Source organism: Calliphora vicina, chromosome 2, assembly GCF_958450345.1.
Source record: "Calliphora vicina chromosome 2, idCalVici1.1, whole genome shotgun sequence".
NCBI lineage: Eukaryota > Metazoa > Arthropoda > Insecta > Diptera > Calliphoridae > Calliphora > Calliphora vicina.
Window position 1 is genome coordinate 85,365,247 of NC_088781.1, and position 19,646 is coordinate 85,384,892.

Consider the following 19,646-nt stretch of genomic DNA (forward strand, 5'->3'; position numbering starts at 1 on the left):
CTCATTTCCCAGGCTGCCTCCCAGTCGATGATGAAACTGCGAATGGGGCTGCTGATTTTGTTGATCCGGTGAACAGGGAAAGAATTCAGTGGGCAATCAAAAGCTTCGACTCGTTTAAATTCCCTGGGCCGGATGACATTATTCCTGCTGATCTTCAGAAGAATGAAGAAATAGTTATACCATGGGTCATTAACATATACACAGCGTGTATCGATGAACATATATTCCTACATGGTGGACTAGGTGTAGAGTAGTCTTCATTCCTAAAGGAGGTAAGGCAACTCATACTAAACCAAAGGATTACAGACCAATTAGTCTTGCATCCTTTTTGCTGAAAACCCTCTCCACTTCTGTGGAATCTGGCTATGAATACCCTGTTGGTCAGGATGGACAACAGAATGATTAATGGTGTTTTCTTTTCTGAGAAAAATGTTCCATTTATGAATGTTCCATTCTAAAAATGTATGCAAACATGCGAAAAGTTGCCGTTTTCCTTTCTAAATATGTTGCATAAATAAGTGGTAAATATGTTACATATTTCACCCTCAATTATATTTCAGTGTGAGATAATACCCTTTTTTGCAACTGCGTTAAGTACTTTTTTGCAATTGAGTAACAGCTGATTTCTATTATTGACAATCAGTGTTGTTAATGCTGTTGGCAAACAAACACAATTGAATGTCGAAAGTCGTTTTAACAGTGCACAGTGGTTTAGAAACTTTTTTTTTTGGAAATAATTCGGTATCTCGGGAACTATTCAAGATATTATTACAAAATTTCACATGGTTAGAGCTGAGGTGTTTTTGAGTTGAATTTATCAAAGCGGGCAAGGTTTGTGGAACTTCAGATCATTCGGATCATAAATGAATTTTTGGGGATTTTTTTAAAAATTTTGAGACCCGAGGTGACCAACTTTGAGGGGGCACAAACTGGCCCGTATTACCCCTAGCAAGCTGAACAAATGTAATTCAACTCAAAAACACCTCAGCTCTAACCATGTGAAATTTTGTAATAATATCTCCAATAGTTCCCGAGATACCGAATTATTTCAAAAAAAAAAAGTTTCTAAACCACTGTGCAGTGTTAAATATCGCTTTTTAATACAAAATTCATTCAATATACATTAGCGTTAAGTGTAAAATCAAGAAATTATTTTGTTCCATTCTAATAGAAAAAAATGTTTCACTTTGCAAGGGTATGTGTAACATGATAATAATATTACACATTTATAAGGCATCATTTTATTTTAGAAAAGAAAACACCATAAAACAGTCGCGTATGCGGACGATGTTGCAGAATTTATATCTGGTCAATTTCTGGATACAATATCTAGTTGTATGGAATCGGCATTAAGTACACTGAGTGAGTGGAGTATATCGAGTAGACTTAGTGTGAATCCCCAAAAATCGGAATTGGTTCTCTTCACTAGGAGGTATAAGATCGATGACTTTAGACTACCTAGACTGAATGGAATCAGTCTTGAAATCAGGGATAATGCATCTTGGCATTATTCTAGATAAGAGATTATCCTGGAACTTAAACATTCAGAACAGAATTAATAAGGCTAATGTGGCCATCTACTCCTGCAAAAATGCAATTGGTACTAACTGGGGTATTATGCCGAAAGGTATCAATTGGATCTTCAAAGCATCTTGTTCTATGGAATATTGGTGGGGTGGCAGGCCTTGGATAATGCTACTCACCGGAAGGCCGTTAAAAGAGTTCTAAGGACTATCGCGATACTGATTACAGGCGCTATAAGGTCTACTTCCTCTAAGGCACTTTTTACTATTCTCAACTGGTTACCAGTGCATTTGATGGTGATACAAATGGCTCTCAACTCTGCTGTGAGACTAAGGCCTGATCTGGTAAGGACATTGGACACTCTTAAGATACTGAATTACTATGGACACATACATGGTAATTTCGATTACTGCATCGCAAAACCTTTTTTCGATAGACATTTCCATATTATGATCCCGAACAGGGATTTATGGCAGCGCGGACTCTTCCCCCTGCTGACGCCATACGGATATACACTGATGGCTCTAATAGGGGAAATAGGGTCGGTGGAAGTTTCTATATTGAAAACTTTGGGATAAAATCCTACTTTAGGCTAACTAACTTTTGTACTGCTCTTTAGGCGGAAATTACTGCCATTAAACGTGCATCCAACTGGCTGAGGTATATTTACTGACGACATCTAGGTTAACCTAGGAGTGCCGGGTATCCCTAAATGAGATAGCGAGACATTCTAGGATAACGCTTATATGGGTCGCTGGACACGATGGAAATCAGGGTAATTGTATAGCAGATGATTTAGCCAAAAGGGGTGCGATGATGAATGATGAGGCGATCGACCCCTTTTCTGGTATTTCCCTTGTTAAATGCAAGATGACTGTTCAGCAGAAACTATATGAGACTGCAAAAATCAGGTGGACTAATGAACCTTCCTGTGCTACAGAGAGGTCGACTTGGCCCGTATATGATGCCAGCAGGACGAATCTACTTATAGAATACCGTCGTGAGCAAATAAGGCTAATTGTCTCCTTTATTACAGGACACTGTTTAATCGAGACACATGCTAGAATATTGGGCCTACGGTACAATGATTACTGTAGAAGCTGTCATAATGAAGAAGAGGAAGAGACTGTGTGCCACCTTTTCTGCCAATGCCCAGCTCTTACAAACCTGAGGGAACGCATCCTCGGATTTTCATTCCTATCATGCTTGGACGAGCTATCAAGGATGAATCTTAGACATGGATGGACCCACGTGAGCTGCTTGAGGAGCTGCAGCCCATGGAACCTAACCAACATGCTGCTATCGCTGTTCAGTTGAGTGTCATCACGCTCATCTGCGAGTCCCGCTGCTTCTGCTGGGAAGTGCTCATATGGTTGTTTTGTAGCAGCAGTGGTTGCTGAGTTGACAGCCCTTGGCTGGGAGGGTAAAACCGGCTGTCTCGGGAATGTGCTCATGTACTATACTGTACTGTCTGGTGTGAAGCTTTAAGAGTGGACAGTTATAGGAAGATACTCGATAAAGTTCAGAGGTGCGCCTCTGCCAAAATTGAGGATGAGAAATGTAGCATATTTTCGGGGTTTAGGGCATTTCCTGAAAGTAAAAAATGGACTGAATCCGACCAACTGTGTCGAGGGGTGTTGTAATATGCAATTGTAATATCTAATTTTAATTCTTTTGTGAAATTATTGTCGATATGGCAACCCCCCACCATCGAAAACACTTTCTGATATTCTTCTTTATTATCCAGTCGTTCTTTTGCCACCAACATGTTAACTTCATTAATATTAATTAAAATTTAGAAATGATAATAAATAGTTTATGTTAATTTAAAGTCGTACATTATTCAATAACATATGTATATTTCGATCACCGAGTAAATCATCATTCGACGATATAATAACGGCTGTGCGGTATTTACAGACGTTTCAATAATGAAAATGTGCACAAGAGCCTGTGCACATTTTCATTATTGGTTGGACAAGGTTAGTCTGAGAATTCTAGTAGTGGCAATTACTGATCATTACCCGATAAGAGCCAGAATTAGTATATGGTCCAATAGCACTCCCGAATTTTGCAGGATGTTTGAGAATGTCGATGAAAGAGACAATAGAACATATATTTCTTATATGCAAGTGTAGTAAGTTTTTCGATAGACTTGAGGACATAACTGGTTCCAAACTAGGAGAAATCATAAGGAAGTGCATCAGGTGAATGTATGACCAAAGAGTGTGATAGATCCTGCGTTGTGATTTGTTCAGTAAAATATAGAATCTGATGCTGGATTAAAGGGTAGCAACCAACTGTTCCTTCTATTCATCCAAACAGGGATTACAGACGAACAAATTGGGAATTCTTTTATAGAAATGTGAAGAATGACATGACGCAGCTCGATTTACGCGATCTGCCTTTTGACATGGATAGTGTCGTGAACAAGTTCACCCATTTGCTAAAGCTGAGCATGGTTAAGTTGTCAGGCAGGAGTAAACAACATTAATGGTGGACCAAATAGGTTACGGCGAATTTTATCCATGTCCCGTATAAATCTGCTAGGAATTTCTCTTAGGAGCAATATAGATACTCACCGCAATTTCAACGCACTGCACACCTACCTCAAGGGTAAGCCTGTGGAGAGTGCAATGCATGACGTTGAGTGTTGTATTGAGCACGGCTTACAGCATGGGGAATATAGTACAGCTGCGTTTTTTGACGGAGCTATTATAGTGTGATTGATGGAGCCATTATAGGGTGATAGGATTATGAGACGAATTTACATGGGTATCTTCACTAAGGTGGAGCGTTGCCTCCACTGTTATGGTTACAATCGCTTAATTATATTCTCAGGATGTTTGAATTTAGACTAAAAAATTTTAGACTAAAAAAAGTTTCATGAATCTTTCATACTTTTTTCAAATTAAACAAAAAATGTGAAAAAGAAGACAATTTCAAAATTTTGAAAGTCAATTATGGTCAACTTAAAAATATTTGACAAAACTTAACATTTTCAATAAAGCCTCAACAATAAAATAAAGTATACAAATAAGCATTACTGTAATGCTAGTTCTTACCTATTGGCCTAACCATAATTGGCTTAAGCAACCTTAAGTTTGATTTTTATTAAGTACATAACTAAAATACTTGCCCATAATTTACTTTCAAAACATTTCTTTTCAATTTATGAATTTGCTTCATTTTATTTGATTTTATTAAGTTATGTCAAATACTTAAGTTGCCCATAATTGGCTTTCAAAACTTTTGGCATTTTCTCTTAATATGTTTAAGAAATACTTATACCCATTAACACGAAGTCTGGTTATGCATTAACTAATAGTTATACGGTCTGTTTTTATTATTTTTGAATGAAAACTGTCAGTACATATAACTATTAGTTAACACATAACCACACTTCGTGTTAATGGGGTAAGTCAGCGAAGACTTTAATGTAAGTAAATTATGGGTACTCTCATTTATTTTAATGTATTGGTTTTTTTTTCTTTAAGTAGCTTCAGAACGGGTTTTTGACTTGAAGACCAAATGTCAATTAACAATCACATAAAATAAATTTAAATAAAAATAAATATTAGCTAAATCCTTCCGAAGAAATGGTGAAGCTTGCCTATAATTATTTCTTAAGATTAAAATTTCAAACAAAAATCATTGATCGTAATATCAAACTGGTACGATAACCAGCAAGAGCTATTTTGTTAAGTACCTGCAGCAATCCCAGCTATAGCTTCAGAAGCAAAATGTTGAACATCAACGTCTGTATCAGCATTTAGTTTTTCCAACGTTTTCTTAACCTGTGAATCTATAACTGTGCTATCAAGATAGGGTGAAATCTTCTGAAGAGTTTTTGCAACGTTAAAGCGGACGTTAGCAACAGGATCTGAAGCCAATAGTAATACAGTCGGGAGCAACAATTTAGTAGTAATATCTGTTCCGCAAACCTCAGCTAACATGTTTAAACAGAACAGGCAAGTCATTCCTTTAAAAAATAAAAAAAAAATAATTAAATATTCATACATACATACACTAGATACAATAGGTTATTCAAGTCGGAAAATGCGAAAATATATTTTAGAGTTGACTTTAGAGTTGTTCCTCTCTGAATTAAATTGCTCTTTTGTAATTGTTGCAGAAATCAGTAAAAAGTCGATTAGTTCAGATCTGCACATCTCAAGTTGACGTTAACACATTTTAGAAGTTTGTTTATATATATGGGGAATTTCAGGTCAAGTGAACCAACATTTGTAATAGAAATTTGCACCAAGGTTAGTCATATTGGATAGTAATAGTAACTCAAGACATACAATTATTGATTTTTTTTTTTCAAAATCGAACTTTTTTTCCAAAATGTCCCCTTTTTATACCCTTCACCTTCGTGAGAAGGGTATATATAAGTTTGTCATTCCGTTTGTAATTTCTACAATACAATTTTCCGACCCTTTAAAGTATATATATTCTGGATCCCTATAGATATCGGAGTCGATTAAGCCATGTCCGTCTGTTTTTTGCTATTTAAAATCAGCAAAATTGGTCCACAAATGGCTGAGATTACTAAGTCATTAATATAGATAATATGGATATCTAATGATAGATATAAGACCATAGTAAGTTGAACCTACAATGGGTCAAAATCAGAAAAAATATTTTTTAATTTCACTTACCAGCTCTTTAAACAGCTCTAAAGCTAATAATATATAAAAAAGTGAACTTTCTTTCAATTACGTTTTTATTTAGTGTCTTTTTTTTGACGAAAACAAACGTTTATATATTATTAAACAGCTCTAAAGCTAATAATATATAAAAAAGTGAACTTTCTTTCAATTACGTTTTTATTTAGTGTCTTTTTTTTTGACGAAAACAAACGTTTTCGCCAACCTCCAAAATTGGACATATTTTGAGATAAGTATACAAATTATATAAAATGATAAATTAACTAACAGTAAACTATTTATAAGCAATAATTTGTATCACTTTTATTACGTATAAAAAATAATTCAAATAAACGCTTGAAAAACTATCACCTATCCTTGTGGTAATTTTACTTAGCAATGGGCTGAAATGTGTAGCAAATTAGGCAACATTTATAAAATTCGCTTAATTCGTATTAAAATCTAAAAAAAAGGAAATTCATTGTATATCTTAAGCTGACTAGTGAATTTAGTATGCAGCAATGTCACGTTGTTTGTTGAGCCGCATGATATAAAAAGTTATGTTGGATTTTTGTTATTTATCGGTTTTCATAAATTACCAGAATGGAAACAATACTGGTCAAAGGACCCATATTTAGGCTTTGAAATTATGTATAATGCTTCTCCAAGAAATCGTGCCGAAATGATAAAACGATACATTAATTTATTGGACAAGAGCAACATTGATCTAAAAGATAAATTCGCTAAAGTAGTAGACTTAAGGTAGGGTCAGACTACGCAAATTATTTGACACAAGATATTTCATGTGTTTGATCAAAACTACATCAAATAATTCATGGGTTGATTTTGTGTTCACACTGTACACATTTATTTGCCATATTTGTTTAATCAAACTACACCGAAATACTATCAAACACACACATTATTAAATAAAGCTGAAAAACAACTTTAATTTCTTTCATCAATAAAAAAGACATTTCTAGAAAGTAAAATATTACCAGATTTTGCTTTACATTTGAAAGAATTATGAAATTTCAGTACTTTTATTTAAGCGTCAAATATTTTATGTTTCTAGTTTGAACAGAAAATATTTTTGCACTGCAAACAAGAAAACAGCTGAATTTGGTCAAACAAATTTATTTGCCAATATGAAAACATTCTTGTAATGTGACCAATGTGTGACCACTAAAAAGCAAATATTTTCCTGTATTTTGGGTATTTTTTTATTTGATCTTGCAATTCATTTGCAAGATCAAACAGCGTCAAATAACAGCTGTTGCATCATGTGTTATCGCAAAAGTAGTGTTGCTATATCTTAAATTAAAAATCGCTAAATAATGAAAACAAATCGCGAAAAGAACACAAGCTTGAACAATTTAATAATATAATTATTAAATGTTTATTTATTAAATATATTACTATCACAATTCATAATTGAAATTGAATGGAAATGTAATCATGTTTTATACTTGAAAAATATTTGAAATATCCCAGTAAGCACCAAAGCCCCAAAAATTCAAGCACTTGAAAATTTTGTTGGAATTTGACTTGAATGCAAATGTAATTATGTTTTAGACTTTAAAAATATTTGAAAAATTAAATATATTTCAAACAAAAAACATATGGCTTGAATTTATGTTTCCTTTTTACTGGATAATGCTATTGAAATAAAGTGTAATACAACTGTAATTCAATTGCTTGACTATAATTCAAGGCTTGAATTACACTTGCTTTCAACTTGAATTCCAGTAAAAATGCTTATTGGGATTAAATATTTTTCAAACAAAAAACATATGGCTTGAATTTATGTTTCCTTTTTACTGGAGAATGCTATTGAAATAAAGTGTAATACAACTGTAATTCAATTGTTATTCTATAACTCAAGGCTTGAATTACACTTGCTATCAACTTGAATTCCAGTAAAAATGCTTATTGGTTTTTTAATACATATTATTAATCGAACACGACTTTTTCCAAACTTTTTTCATTCAGAATAAGAACATGTTCACAAATATTGTTAAATTTTATGGAAATGTTTACCTTTTTTACATAAATTTTTAATTAATTCCAATTCAATCGCATTATCTAAAAATTTATATTAAAAATTTTTGTATGATACTAAAATCAGAAAAGTGAAAAATGCTATTAGACATATTCTTCTTCTGCAGTAAAAAAAAAATTAAACAGATCATACTATTTAAGAATTATTTTTTAATTACAATCAATTCATACTATTTATGTATGTATAAACAATTTTCTTTGATTTTAAATTCAATCTGTATAAAATTTCAGTTAATATTCCATATGTACATATGAGCAATTTTAAATTTTGAAAATAGACAAACTCCATGTATAAATAAAAAATAATCAAACATCAGACTATGTTAAACGTATAAAAATATAAATCGCATAAAATTGCAAAAATCGCAACATAGACTTCACGTCTTCAATTAGTTATTCTCCCAGTATGTCATCCTAGACTGAATGACTTTTATGTGAAGAAGACTTCATTTATTGATGCAATTATTTAGTGAAAATAATTTAAATAATTATGTTTAAAAAAAAAATAGTGAATTTGTGTCTTTAATTTAGTACGAAAAATATTTAAATAATCTCCTCTTATTTTTCCGCCATGCTGTGCAAATAATTTTCTGTTTTTTTCTATTTGATCAAACAATTATTTTATGAAAGTGTTTGATATAGTGTGACCACACGGCAAATATATTTACTGATTCTTTTTCGCAGCAGTTTGGTCAAACAAAAAGTGAAAAATTAAATTCAATATATGATAACAAAATTCAATAAATCTCTAATAAAATGATTACTTTACAATTCGAAATAAGTGCTTTAACCTTAAAAATATTTGCAAGATCAAATTATATATTTTTTAGGTATTTATGTAGCTAGTGGTCAACTTTGTTCACATTAAGAAAATATTCTGTTTTGTTGTTTGCTCTAAATTTTATTTGTGGTTTTTCGAATTTGGATTCAACAATTTCATGACTACTAATTTTTGAAAATTTAGTGATAGTATGTTTAATGCAGCCTTTTTTTGATTGCAGGTTAAAATTTTGCACTAATTAATTGTAGTGCAGATTTTTGCACTAAATCTTCGTTTAGTGATAGTTAAAAAATTATCACTATCACTAATTATTTTTAGTGCTAGTTAAGAAATAAGCATTATCACTAAAGCTGATAAAAAATAGTGCAAACTGAATTTTTTGCGATTTTAGTGAGTGATAGTGCAATGCTGATTTCAATCAACATTTAGTGCACTACCCCCAACTATGGCGAAAACAATAAAGCAAGTTGGTTTTATTTTTTTGTTTTTTCTTTACTCACTTACACACTACAGTTTGTGTCGGCAAGAAACCAACCTATTGTAGTAAGGAAATGAAAGAAAAGATAAAATCACGGTTTTTTGTTGGTGTTTTGTTTAAGCTTTGATATTTTTACAAATTAAGCTTGAGTGTCTGTAATTCTCAAACACTCTATAGTTTTATATGTATAATATCTTTAGTTTTTCTAAAGCCTTTTGGGAAAAGGTTTCCTGATGTCTGTAATTCTCAAACACTCTATAGTTTTATTTGTATATCTTTAGTTTTTCTAAAGCCTTTTGGGAAAAGGTTTCCTGATGATCTGGCCTAAGCAACCAGTGAAATGCGCATAGGAACTAGCTTATCCCCCAACAATAAATTTCAGTGAATTTATCAAATTAAAAATTGGGAATTTAGCATAAAACAATTTTACTAAAATATCTTGTAAAATGTTTATTAAAGGAAAGCCTATTCGTTTTGAATTGAAGGCATGGTGTCTGTCTGCATCACACGGATATCTTTACAACGTATAACTCTATGGCGGTTTATCATCAAATTATGAAGGGGTTGGAGTTCAATTCCCAGAGAAGATGACAAACGACGATCGCTGGAGAGACAAATAACGGCAGCATATACAGGGGCATTTACAGCACAATTCGAAATATAGGGTTTGAGCCAGGTTTCCGATACAACAAAATCATCAATCGAGGAAAATCTCAAAATATTTCTGAGTTCATCAAACTTGCAACTATTTGCTGAGTGATCAATTTTTAGGTCATTCCCCAAAAAAAACTTCGCTTACAAAGCTACAAGTAATGTCTTTTTTAATAACTTACCTTCGAAGTAGTAATGTCTAAAAAATCAAAATAAACAAACAAAACACATAACCGTTACTTTTTCTCAATTTGCCCATTTTTTTTATTGCATGTTTATTTTTAGAAAAACAGTAAAGAATATATTATTACTGTGTGGAAATCATTATTTGATGCACAATAAAATAACTAAGCAGTGGTGTAGTGAGTACAGCAGACTAGCAAACGGATAGTTGTTGGTTCGACTCGTGGCTGCGACTTATTTTATTTTTTTTTGTTTGTAAATACACAATTCTATAAATAACTCTACTAACAAAACAACTTATTTTCGGCCAAAAATTATGTATTTAAGTACTTACTTTTTGGATATCGTGAACAAAAATAAGTACTTCTTTCAGTACAATAGTTAGTGGTCTTATCGTCAAATTCCCCTTATTTTTCAGATTATTTGAAAGCAAAGTTTGTGCTGGGTCTTATAGCTTTGAAAAAATTACTAATTTACTTGCCACCACTAATTATTGGACCAATATTAACGTTAGAAGTAGAGTTTTTATCCCGGGAACTCCCGGGAATTTTGCCAATTTTTCAATACCCGATTCCCGGGATTTTTAGTCGGGAATCCCGGGAATTTAATACTGATCTTTTTCACCAAATAACCATGAAATTTTTTTTTACAGTTTTTTGTTCATATCTCGTCAATAACAGACCGCTTATTATTATGTATTATTTATATGTGATTTTTCGTAGAGTTGGGCATAATCGTTCTTTTTACTGATTGGTCGTTTTTGTTCAGAACAAATAAATAAATAAACAAGTTCGTTATTTTTGTTCAGTTGTTCACTTCTATTCTGTGGTGTTTGACTGAACTAAGTGAATGAACAATTGCTCGCTTAATGTTTTTGCAGTGAACCTGTTCGTTTTGAACATGTCAGTTGCTTTTGGAAATAGAATTTGTCATATTATAACATGATTTTAATAATGAAGAACTTCTCATTGTTCATTTGACTGTATTGTTCAATTGAACTTGTTCGTTCATGAACAACCCAACTCTAGATTTCGTATGAAAATTTAAAAAGAGAATTGATTATTTATAGAATTTATTTCTTATTGGATCATTCTAATTTCTACAAATTTCTTTTTCAAATCCGTAACAAAATAGCTTCAAAAGTGTATTAAATGATTAAATTTTTCTTCAATTCAACGTCAATTTTTTCAATTAATTTTGTAAATGATAAAAACAAAACTGAATCAAGAAAAAAATGTTAACTCAATTTGAATTAACAAAAACTTTATCATTCAAAGTATGAATAAATTCTGATATTAATTAACTTCAAAATTAATTTAGTTTAAACAAAGGCTTTTGAATGAATCTAAAAAAATAAATATTGGGAATGGATTTATGGAATGAAAGGCTGACATTTTTTAATTACGGATTAAGATTTTAGTGAATTAAGCTCAAATTGTATTAATTAATTCAAAGCTCTGGGGGTTACTCTCTATTGCGATGCGAAAGAAAAATGGTACAATTGGTACCCTTTATTGCGTTTTCGCATCGCACAAAAAATTAGTTTAAAAATGTTTTTATTTACAAGTTTTGACATTTCATTTTGTCATTCTTCGCTATTGTTTATTTTGTGGTATTGCTTCTTTTTGCGAAATCATTTGCGTAGACGATACAAAGTACAAAATTGTATTCTTAACGCATTTACCTTTCGCATCGCAATAGAGAGTAACCCCCTTGATATATAATAATTATAACACTAAGTTTTTATACGAAATTTGGCTATACTATTCCTAATTTACAGTATCATTATATTTTTCGGGAATAGCCGGGTACCCGGGAATGTAGAAAAAAATTTCCCGATTCCCGGGAATCAAAAAAGGTCGGGAAATTAAAAACCGTAGTTAGAAGACATATAATAAAATTCATGTTAATTATAATTCCCATGTATGTATACAGATTCATTAAGAGAAAAAAACGAAATTAATCAGTACCAATAAAAGATAGAATACATACATTAGGGTTTTCTAGCGGCATCATTGTTATGATCAACATAAAGCAATCCAGCACATTCCTCAGCACCATAGATTACTTCATTACCACTGGAATGAGTCAGCTTTACTTTAATTCTATCCGAATTTAGTAATCTGAATTTCGTTATAAGTTGAAGTAAACGCCTGCACAAAGAGTTCAGCTTGCCAGCAGCAAGAAATAATGCTCATTTAGATATATCCGGCTTTCAATATCACCGCCCATAACATCTGAATACTTCAACGATCTAGTTTTAAAGTAAGCTTTCATCAGTCTATCTCTTAAAAATACATTGTTGAACTTTACTAAAATCGACTTCCGACTAAACTTAGTGTAGTAAGCAAAGTTTATATCAGTGGAAGCGTAACAAAATAACACTGCGTTACAAAAAAAAAAATTAAATTTTGAGTACCCGCTTCGAAATGTAATTTTTTCTTATTTGTACCTATCGTTTATTAAACATACATACACATTTTTTTTCTATCATGTCTCTTTTTTTCCATAAGAATGTGCCAAATAATATCTTTCTTATCCATTCTTTCTAATCCATCATTGGAAAACATAATTATAATTATATTTTTTTTTGAAAATATGCAACATATTTAAAGATATTTAATAATTAAATATACATATGTTATAATCTATATTTCTATTAATTTATATTTCTTTATAAAACAACTAGCTAAAACCCGGTGTGCTTCGCTACCCGTACCGTAAAGATTTACAATATATTTAGTCTATCTAAAATTAGTTTCTGTTCATGTGAAAAACATGGATTTTCTAGATTTAGTCCGCAAATTTGTTGTTCATTAATTGCCTTAATTGCCTTACTATACAAACAATCATACAAACAAACACATATTGACTTTTATATATGGGGCATTTCACGTCAAGTGAACCAACTTTTGAAATCGATGTCTTCCGATCGCACCAATGTTAGTTCTATTGGATAGTAATTCGGACACCATTTTTCAACAAGATCGGTCAAGAACTCTCTGAGTTATAGGAGGTCAAAATTTGACATTTTGGCCAAACAGGTGTTTTTTTTTATCCATATAACTTATTACCTATTGTTCTTAGCAAAATGTGTCCCAAATAGTTTAAATAGCTATTTATGCAATCTTTCGAAAAAAAAATTGAAAAAATTTAATAAAATATTTTTGATTTTTTTTTTTAAATCAAAAATATTTTTGACTTTTTTTTTTCAAAATGGGCCCTTTTTATTTTTATTTTTTTTAAGAAAGCTTAGGTCTTTTCCTAAGCGACCTATATGGTCGCTTAGTGGGATGCGAGTGGGATATCTATCAAAAAAAGTATTTTGTAACTCAAGATTTAAAATTTTTGAATTTTTTTGCAAAATCAAAAACTTTGACTTTTTTTAAAAAAATGGACCCATTTTTTAATTTTTTTTTTGAAAAATCAAAAACCTTTTTGACTTTTTTTTTCCAAAATGGACTCTTTTTTTATTAATTTTTTTTTCTCAAAAGAAAGCTTAGGTCTTTTCCTTTAAAACCTTTTTGGTCGCTTAGTGGGATGCGAGTGGGATATCTATCAAAATAAATGTTTTGTAACTCAAGACAAAGGTTTTTAAATTTGCACTATTTTAATTTTTTTCATATTTGTGTGTAAACCTTAAAAATTAAACTTACGCAGAGAAACTAGACACATTAGCCTTTCCGATGGTATGTAACATACCCAACTAAAATTTCATAGCCTCGATACTGTAATGCCCATAATATGTTAACCTCAGGAATAAAAATCACTTTTTTTCTATGGAAATGTTGAATAATTTAATTTTTTTATTTATTTGTAATAATAATTAATTTAATATATAATAATAATAATAAAAAGATGAATAATTTAGTAAAATTTAATCTTAATCACAATAGATCAATTTATATAATAACTATTTTTACACTTAATTTATGAAGTTTTTAAATTTTCAAATATCCATACTTTTATCCTCCTTATTTGTCACCTTTATTAGCTGTTTTTTTTTTTTGTCAATCCTTTCTTGGCGTTATTAGATTCAGCTACTGATTTCGCTGCTGGCTTCTTTTTGGCTTTGGAAAGAAATCGCATTTGAGTCTTCCATCGACAAGCGGTATGAAAGCATGGTATTGAGCAGTGCCATCGATTGTTACCGCAGCATCGAATCTGCTCTTTAGTGTTTTCAATGTTTCCTCATGATCATCTTTGCTACTAAAAACTATTTTAGTTTCTTTACAATAATTCTTTGCCCAATGGAATAAAGCAGTCGCATCTAAGATGCGATCTTGATGAGAGCACTGGAGGCTATACTTCGCTGCATTTCTTTTGAGGTTTGCTCCAATACCATCACATGCTCCTTTACCATGAGCAGTAGGATGAAAATGCCACTCAGCTGGCATTCCAAAATCTTTTTCATGAGCTGTAAGATTTGCGAAGCTACTTTTGTTTTTAAAATGTTGACGAGCTCCGTCCGAAACGTAGTATACCTTTTCTACTGTAAATTTTGATTTTAGATAATTTAGTATTATCTTCTGGTACTCATAAACTGCAACGGTGTCATGTTTTAAATCGTCGGATATGATTGCCATACTTTTGTGTTCCAGGTTTTCTTCTTTCATGTAGTAAATAACTACTGTAAATATAGTTGCTTGGTCGTTATTGAAGTGGAATGCTTGTATGGAATCCTGAAGAACATATTTATAGTTCTCTGCGAAATCAAATGAAATAATGAATTCACCAGACTTCAAATGTGTTTTCAAGTCCTTGAAGAATGACCACTGCTCTTTGACTAAAAAGTCATGGGTTCTCAAATTTAGCAATCCTCTACACAGTTCTTCCACAAAATCATCCACATTTAAAATTATGGTTTTCACTGTGCATCTTTCAGTCTGAAGCCAAGATTCAAATTTTAACTCCTCAATACATTCTCGATCAAAAGAGTTGATTAAATTTTCTTTGATGGATGTGGTTTCCGGGCAATTCGAACATTCACCTAAGTGGCAAGAAGTTGTAGCATTAGGGCACATAGTCAATTTAAGGCAATCGCTGTAATGGTGTAAATCTTCTGATGAATCATCTTTTAAGTAATTTAAGTTGATTTCCTTCAACATCAATTTAACATTTTTATGGTAAATACAAACACATACTGTGTGAGTTCCGCTGCTTCCTGCCAAAACGCAATGTTTTGGCCTCAGTTGTGTAAATTTTGTGAATCCAATTTTGACATCCTCGTATTCAGATTGAAATGTTGCGAATAATTCATTCAGGTTACAGAGAACCATTCTCTTCTGCATTTGAACTTTCTTGCCATCGATTCGTACTTCTACCTCTCCACCCACTTCTTAAAGTCAAATGTCACAAAATAATAAATAAACTGGTACTTCGGAGAAGGGCCATAAAATATTTCCACTTGATTCCAAAAATTTGTTTCTGGGGCACCTGATATTTTAACAATGAAAATCACGTGCGCTGAAAACTACCTCTAGGATTGACTAAAAAAGCCGCAAGATACAAAACTCAGACAAATTTTGGGGGTGGAAAATTAATAGCGGTCGGCCTCATATTGCACCCCTCCAGTGGCTATTATCGGTCATTTGTTGTGGTTTTTATTTTTAAGGTTTTAGAAACACTTACACACAAATATGAAAAAAATCAATTTAAAAACATTTGTCTTGAGTTACAAAACATTTATTTTGATAGATATCCCACTCGCATCCCACTAAGCGACCAAAAAGGTTTTAAAGGAAAAGACCTAAGCTTTCTTTTGCGAAAAAAAAATTAATAAAAAAAGTCCGTTTTGGAAAAAAAAAGTCAAAAAGGTTTTTGATTTTTCAAAAAAAAGTAAAAAATTGTATGTCTTGAGTTACAAAACATTTTTTTTATAGATATCCCACTCGCATCCCACTAAGCGACAAAAAGGGTGTTAAAGGAAAACACATAAGCTTTCTTCTGAGCAAAAAAAAAAAATTAAAAAATGGGTCCATTTTTTTAAAAAAAGTCAACAAAGTTTTTGATTTTGCAAAAAAATTAAAAAATTTTAAATCTCGAGTTACAAAATATTTTTTTTGATAGATATCCCACTCGCATCCCACTAAGCGACCATATAGGTCGCTTAGGAAGAGACCTAAGCTTTCTTAAAAAAAATAAAAAAAAAAATAAAAAGGGCCCATTTTGAAAAAAAAGTCAAAAATATTTATGATTTAAAAAAAAAAATCAAAAATATTTTATTAACTTTTTTTAATTTTTTTTTTCGAAAGATTGCATAAATAGCTATCTAAACTATTTGGGACACATTTTGCTAAGAACAATAGGTAATAAGTTATATGGATAAAAAAAAACACCTGTTTGGCCAAAATGTCAAATTTTGGCCAAACAACTCAGAGAGTTCTTGACCGATCTTGTTGAAAAATGGTGTCCGAATTACTATCCAATAGAACTAACATTGGTGCAAATTTCATCGCGATCGGAAGACATCGATTTCAAAAGTTGGTTCACTTGACGTGAAATGTCCCATATATATATCTAGAGAAAATAACCTTTTAAACCATATCTGTTTCATCGGAACCATTTTTCGGACACCATTTTTCAACAAGATCGGTCAAGAACTCTCTGAGTTATAGGAGGTCAAAATTTGACATTTTGGCCAAACAGGTGTTTTTTTTATCCATATAACTTATTACCTATTGTTCTTAGCAAAATGTGTCCCAAATAGTTTAGATAGCTATTTATGCAATCTTTCGAAAAAAAAATTAAAAAAAGTTAATAAAATATTTTTGATTTTTTTTTTTAAATCAAAAATATTTTTGACTTTTTTTTCAAAATGGGCCCTTTTTATTTTTTTTAAGAAAGCTTAGGTCTCTTCCTAAGCGACCTATATGGTCGCTTAGTGGGATGCGAGTGGGATATCTATAAAAAAAATATTTTGTAACTCAAGATTTAAAATTTTTGAATTTTTTTTGCAAAATCAAAAACTTTGTTGACTTTTTTTAAAAAAAAATGGACCCATTTTTTAATTTTTTTTTTTGCTCAGAAGAAAGCTTATGTGTTTTCCTTTAACACCCTTATTGTCGCTTAGTGGGATGCGAGTGGGATATCTATAAAAAAAATGTTTTGTAACTCAAGACATACAATTTTTTACTTTTTTTTAAAAATCAAAAACCTTTTTGACTTTTTTTTTCCAAAATGGACTCTTTTTTTATTAATTTTTTTTTCTCAAAAGAAAGCTTAGGTCTTTTCCTTTAAAACCTTTTTGGTCGCTTAGTGGGATGCGAGTGGGATATCTATCAAAATAAATGTTTTGTAACTCAAATTTTGACCTCCTATAACTCAGAGAGTTCTTGACCGATCTTGTTGAAAAATGGTGTCCGAATTACTATCCAATAGAACTAACATTGGTGCAAATTTCATCGCGATCGGAAGACATCGATTTCAAAAGTTGGTTCACTTGACGTGAAATGCCCCATATATATAAAAGAGTAACGTTACTGATTGACTGACTGATTCATCATCGCACAGCCCAAACGGCTGAAGCTAGAATCATGAAATTTTAACTGTGGGTTCCTCCCTCCCCAAAACGATCCGATAAGAAGGGATTTTGGGAAATTCGAACGTTTAGGGGGTAAAAAGGGTAAATTCGGTAACCTTATATCTTCAAAACTAATAAAGATACAAAAAAACTTAAAATTGCATGTTACTTCATCTAAAAAATAAGCTGACAGGCGTTTCGTACTTTTTCGAAATTCAAACATTTTAGGGGAGAAAACGGGTAAAAACTGTATTTTGGTACTTTTTTGGCACCCTATGTAACTTTTAAACCAATAAACATAGAAACAAATTTTAAATAGTATTCTTTACTTATCAAAAAATAAAAAATATAAGTTTGGTACTTTTTGGAAATTCGAACCCTTAAGGGATAAAAATTGTGTTTATTTTTGGTACTTTTTCATAAAATATGTTTTTCTATAATTTGACATAGACATACGAATATTTTATTATGAGCTCCCACCACGATACAGAAATTTATTTGAATAAAATTTTACCACCGCAATGGGGATAGAAAAGGTACCAAAAAGGGGATAAAATCAGGAAAATATATTTTATTTGAAATTATTAAGCCAATTTTTATAATTTTTTTTAACATTGGTTCCTGGATTCATACAAAAATTAACTAACAGGGTGTTATTTTGAACTCGAGTGAATAGGGCCAAATCCTATTATAACAGCTACAAAGTAAACAGCTGATTTATAATTCAGTGGTGCCACTTTAATAAAAAATAACCGTACAAAATTCCAAAGTAATTAAGATTGAATTTGAGTAAAAATATATATGTGGTTATAATTAATTTTGTACCTGTTATTAATTTATTTCAACATGGTTATCAGAAACATCTCTAAATTAAGTAAAAAAATATATTTTTTTAAGCACTAATTTGATTTACATTTTTTTATTATATTAGCAACACTATTTCTTTTTTGTAGTTGACAAAAATAGAAATTAGCCTAATTCGGCTACAGCGGCAAAAGCAATCGTGTGGTCGTGTAGCTGTGCTGTCGTCAAAAGAATCGTCTTCATATAAACGTGTGTATTCTAATTTTGACAGTTTCCTAGAGTTTCCAAAAAACCGAAGAATTTCAAAGCCGCGGTTTCAGTTTTAAAAAATTGAAAACCGGTCAGTTTCGGTTTTTCTGGTTTTGTGATAATTTATTAAATATTAAATGTTATAGAAACAAAATTAGTTGATAATATAGAAAATGCAATACAAATTTTAAATTCAAACCATAACTTGGGTTATGGTTTAGTGAATGCAAAAGTGATAATCAGTTTGGTACTTTTTTTGAAACATATATTTTCTTGGGCACATTAACACACATTTTAATCTTTTGAGACATGTCTGCAGCATAAACAATTTTGGCAAAATGGAATATTTTTTAATTTCAAACTTCAAGGCAAATTGATACTTTTCTCCTAATGGTACTTTTTAGACATTTTAAATTATTTCACTTATCGACATTAAAGTTAGCTGATATGTATCTGAGTGTAGTTAGTGTTAGGAATACGGTACAATATTTAGGTACCAAAATGTGAGAACTGTGTACTTTTTATTGTTCTAATGATACTTTTTGAATTTTGTATAACAATGGACTTAGAAACATGAAATTAAGCATATATGGTCCTAAGTGAGTAGGAATTCTAGGAGTAGACTTTTTTGTACTTTTTCTTTATTCGAAAGGTCCTTTTTGTAATTTCTTCACCAATGAACCTAACAACCGAGTGGGTGGTAATCCACAAGTGGCTGCTTTTTGGTACTTTTATATATTT

The 19,646-nt window shown here is 31.3% G+C and overlaps 1 protein-coding gene across 4 annotated transcripts in view; it reads right to left on the reverse strand.

Moving 5' to 3' along the window:
- The window catches only part of Pp2A-29B (Protein phosphatase PP2A regulatory subunit A), a 149,305-nt gene that overhangs the window by 48,113 nt on the left and 81,546 nt on the right, over window positions 1-19,646 (reverse strand). For all 4 annotated transcript variants that reach the window (XM_065502578.1, XM_065502581.1, XM_065502582.1 and 1 more), the window contains exon 8: window positions 5,234-5,506. In XM_065502578.1, coding sequence (XP_065358650.1) covers window positions 5,234-5,506 — 273 coding nt within the window. The remainder of the gene's footprint in view (window positions 1-5,233; window positions 5,507-19,646) is intronic.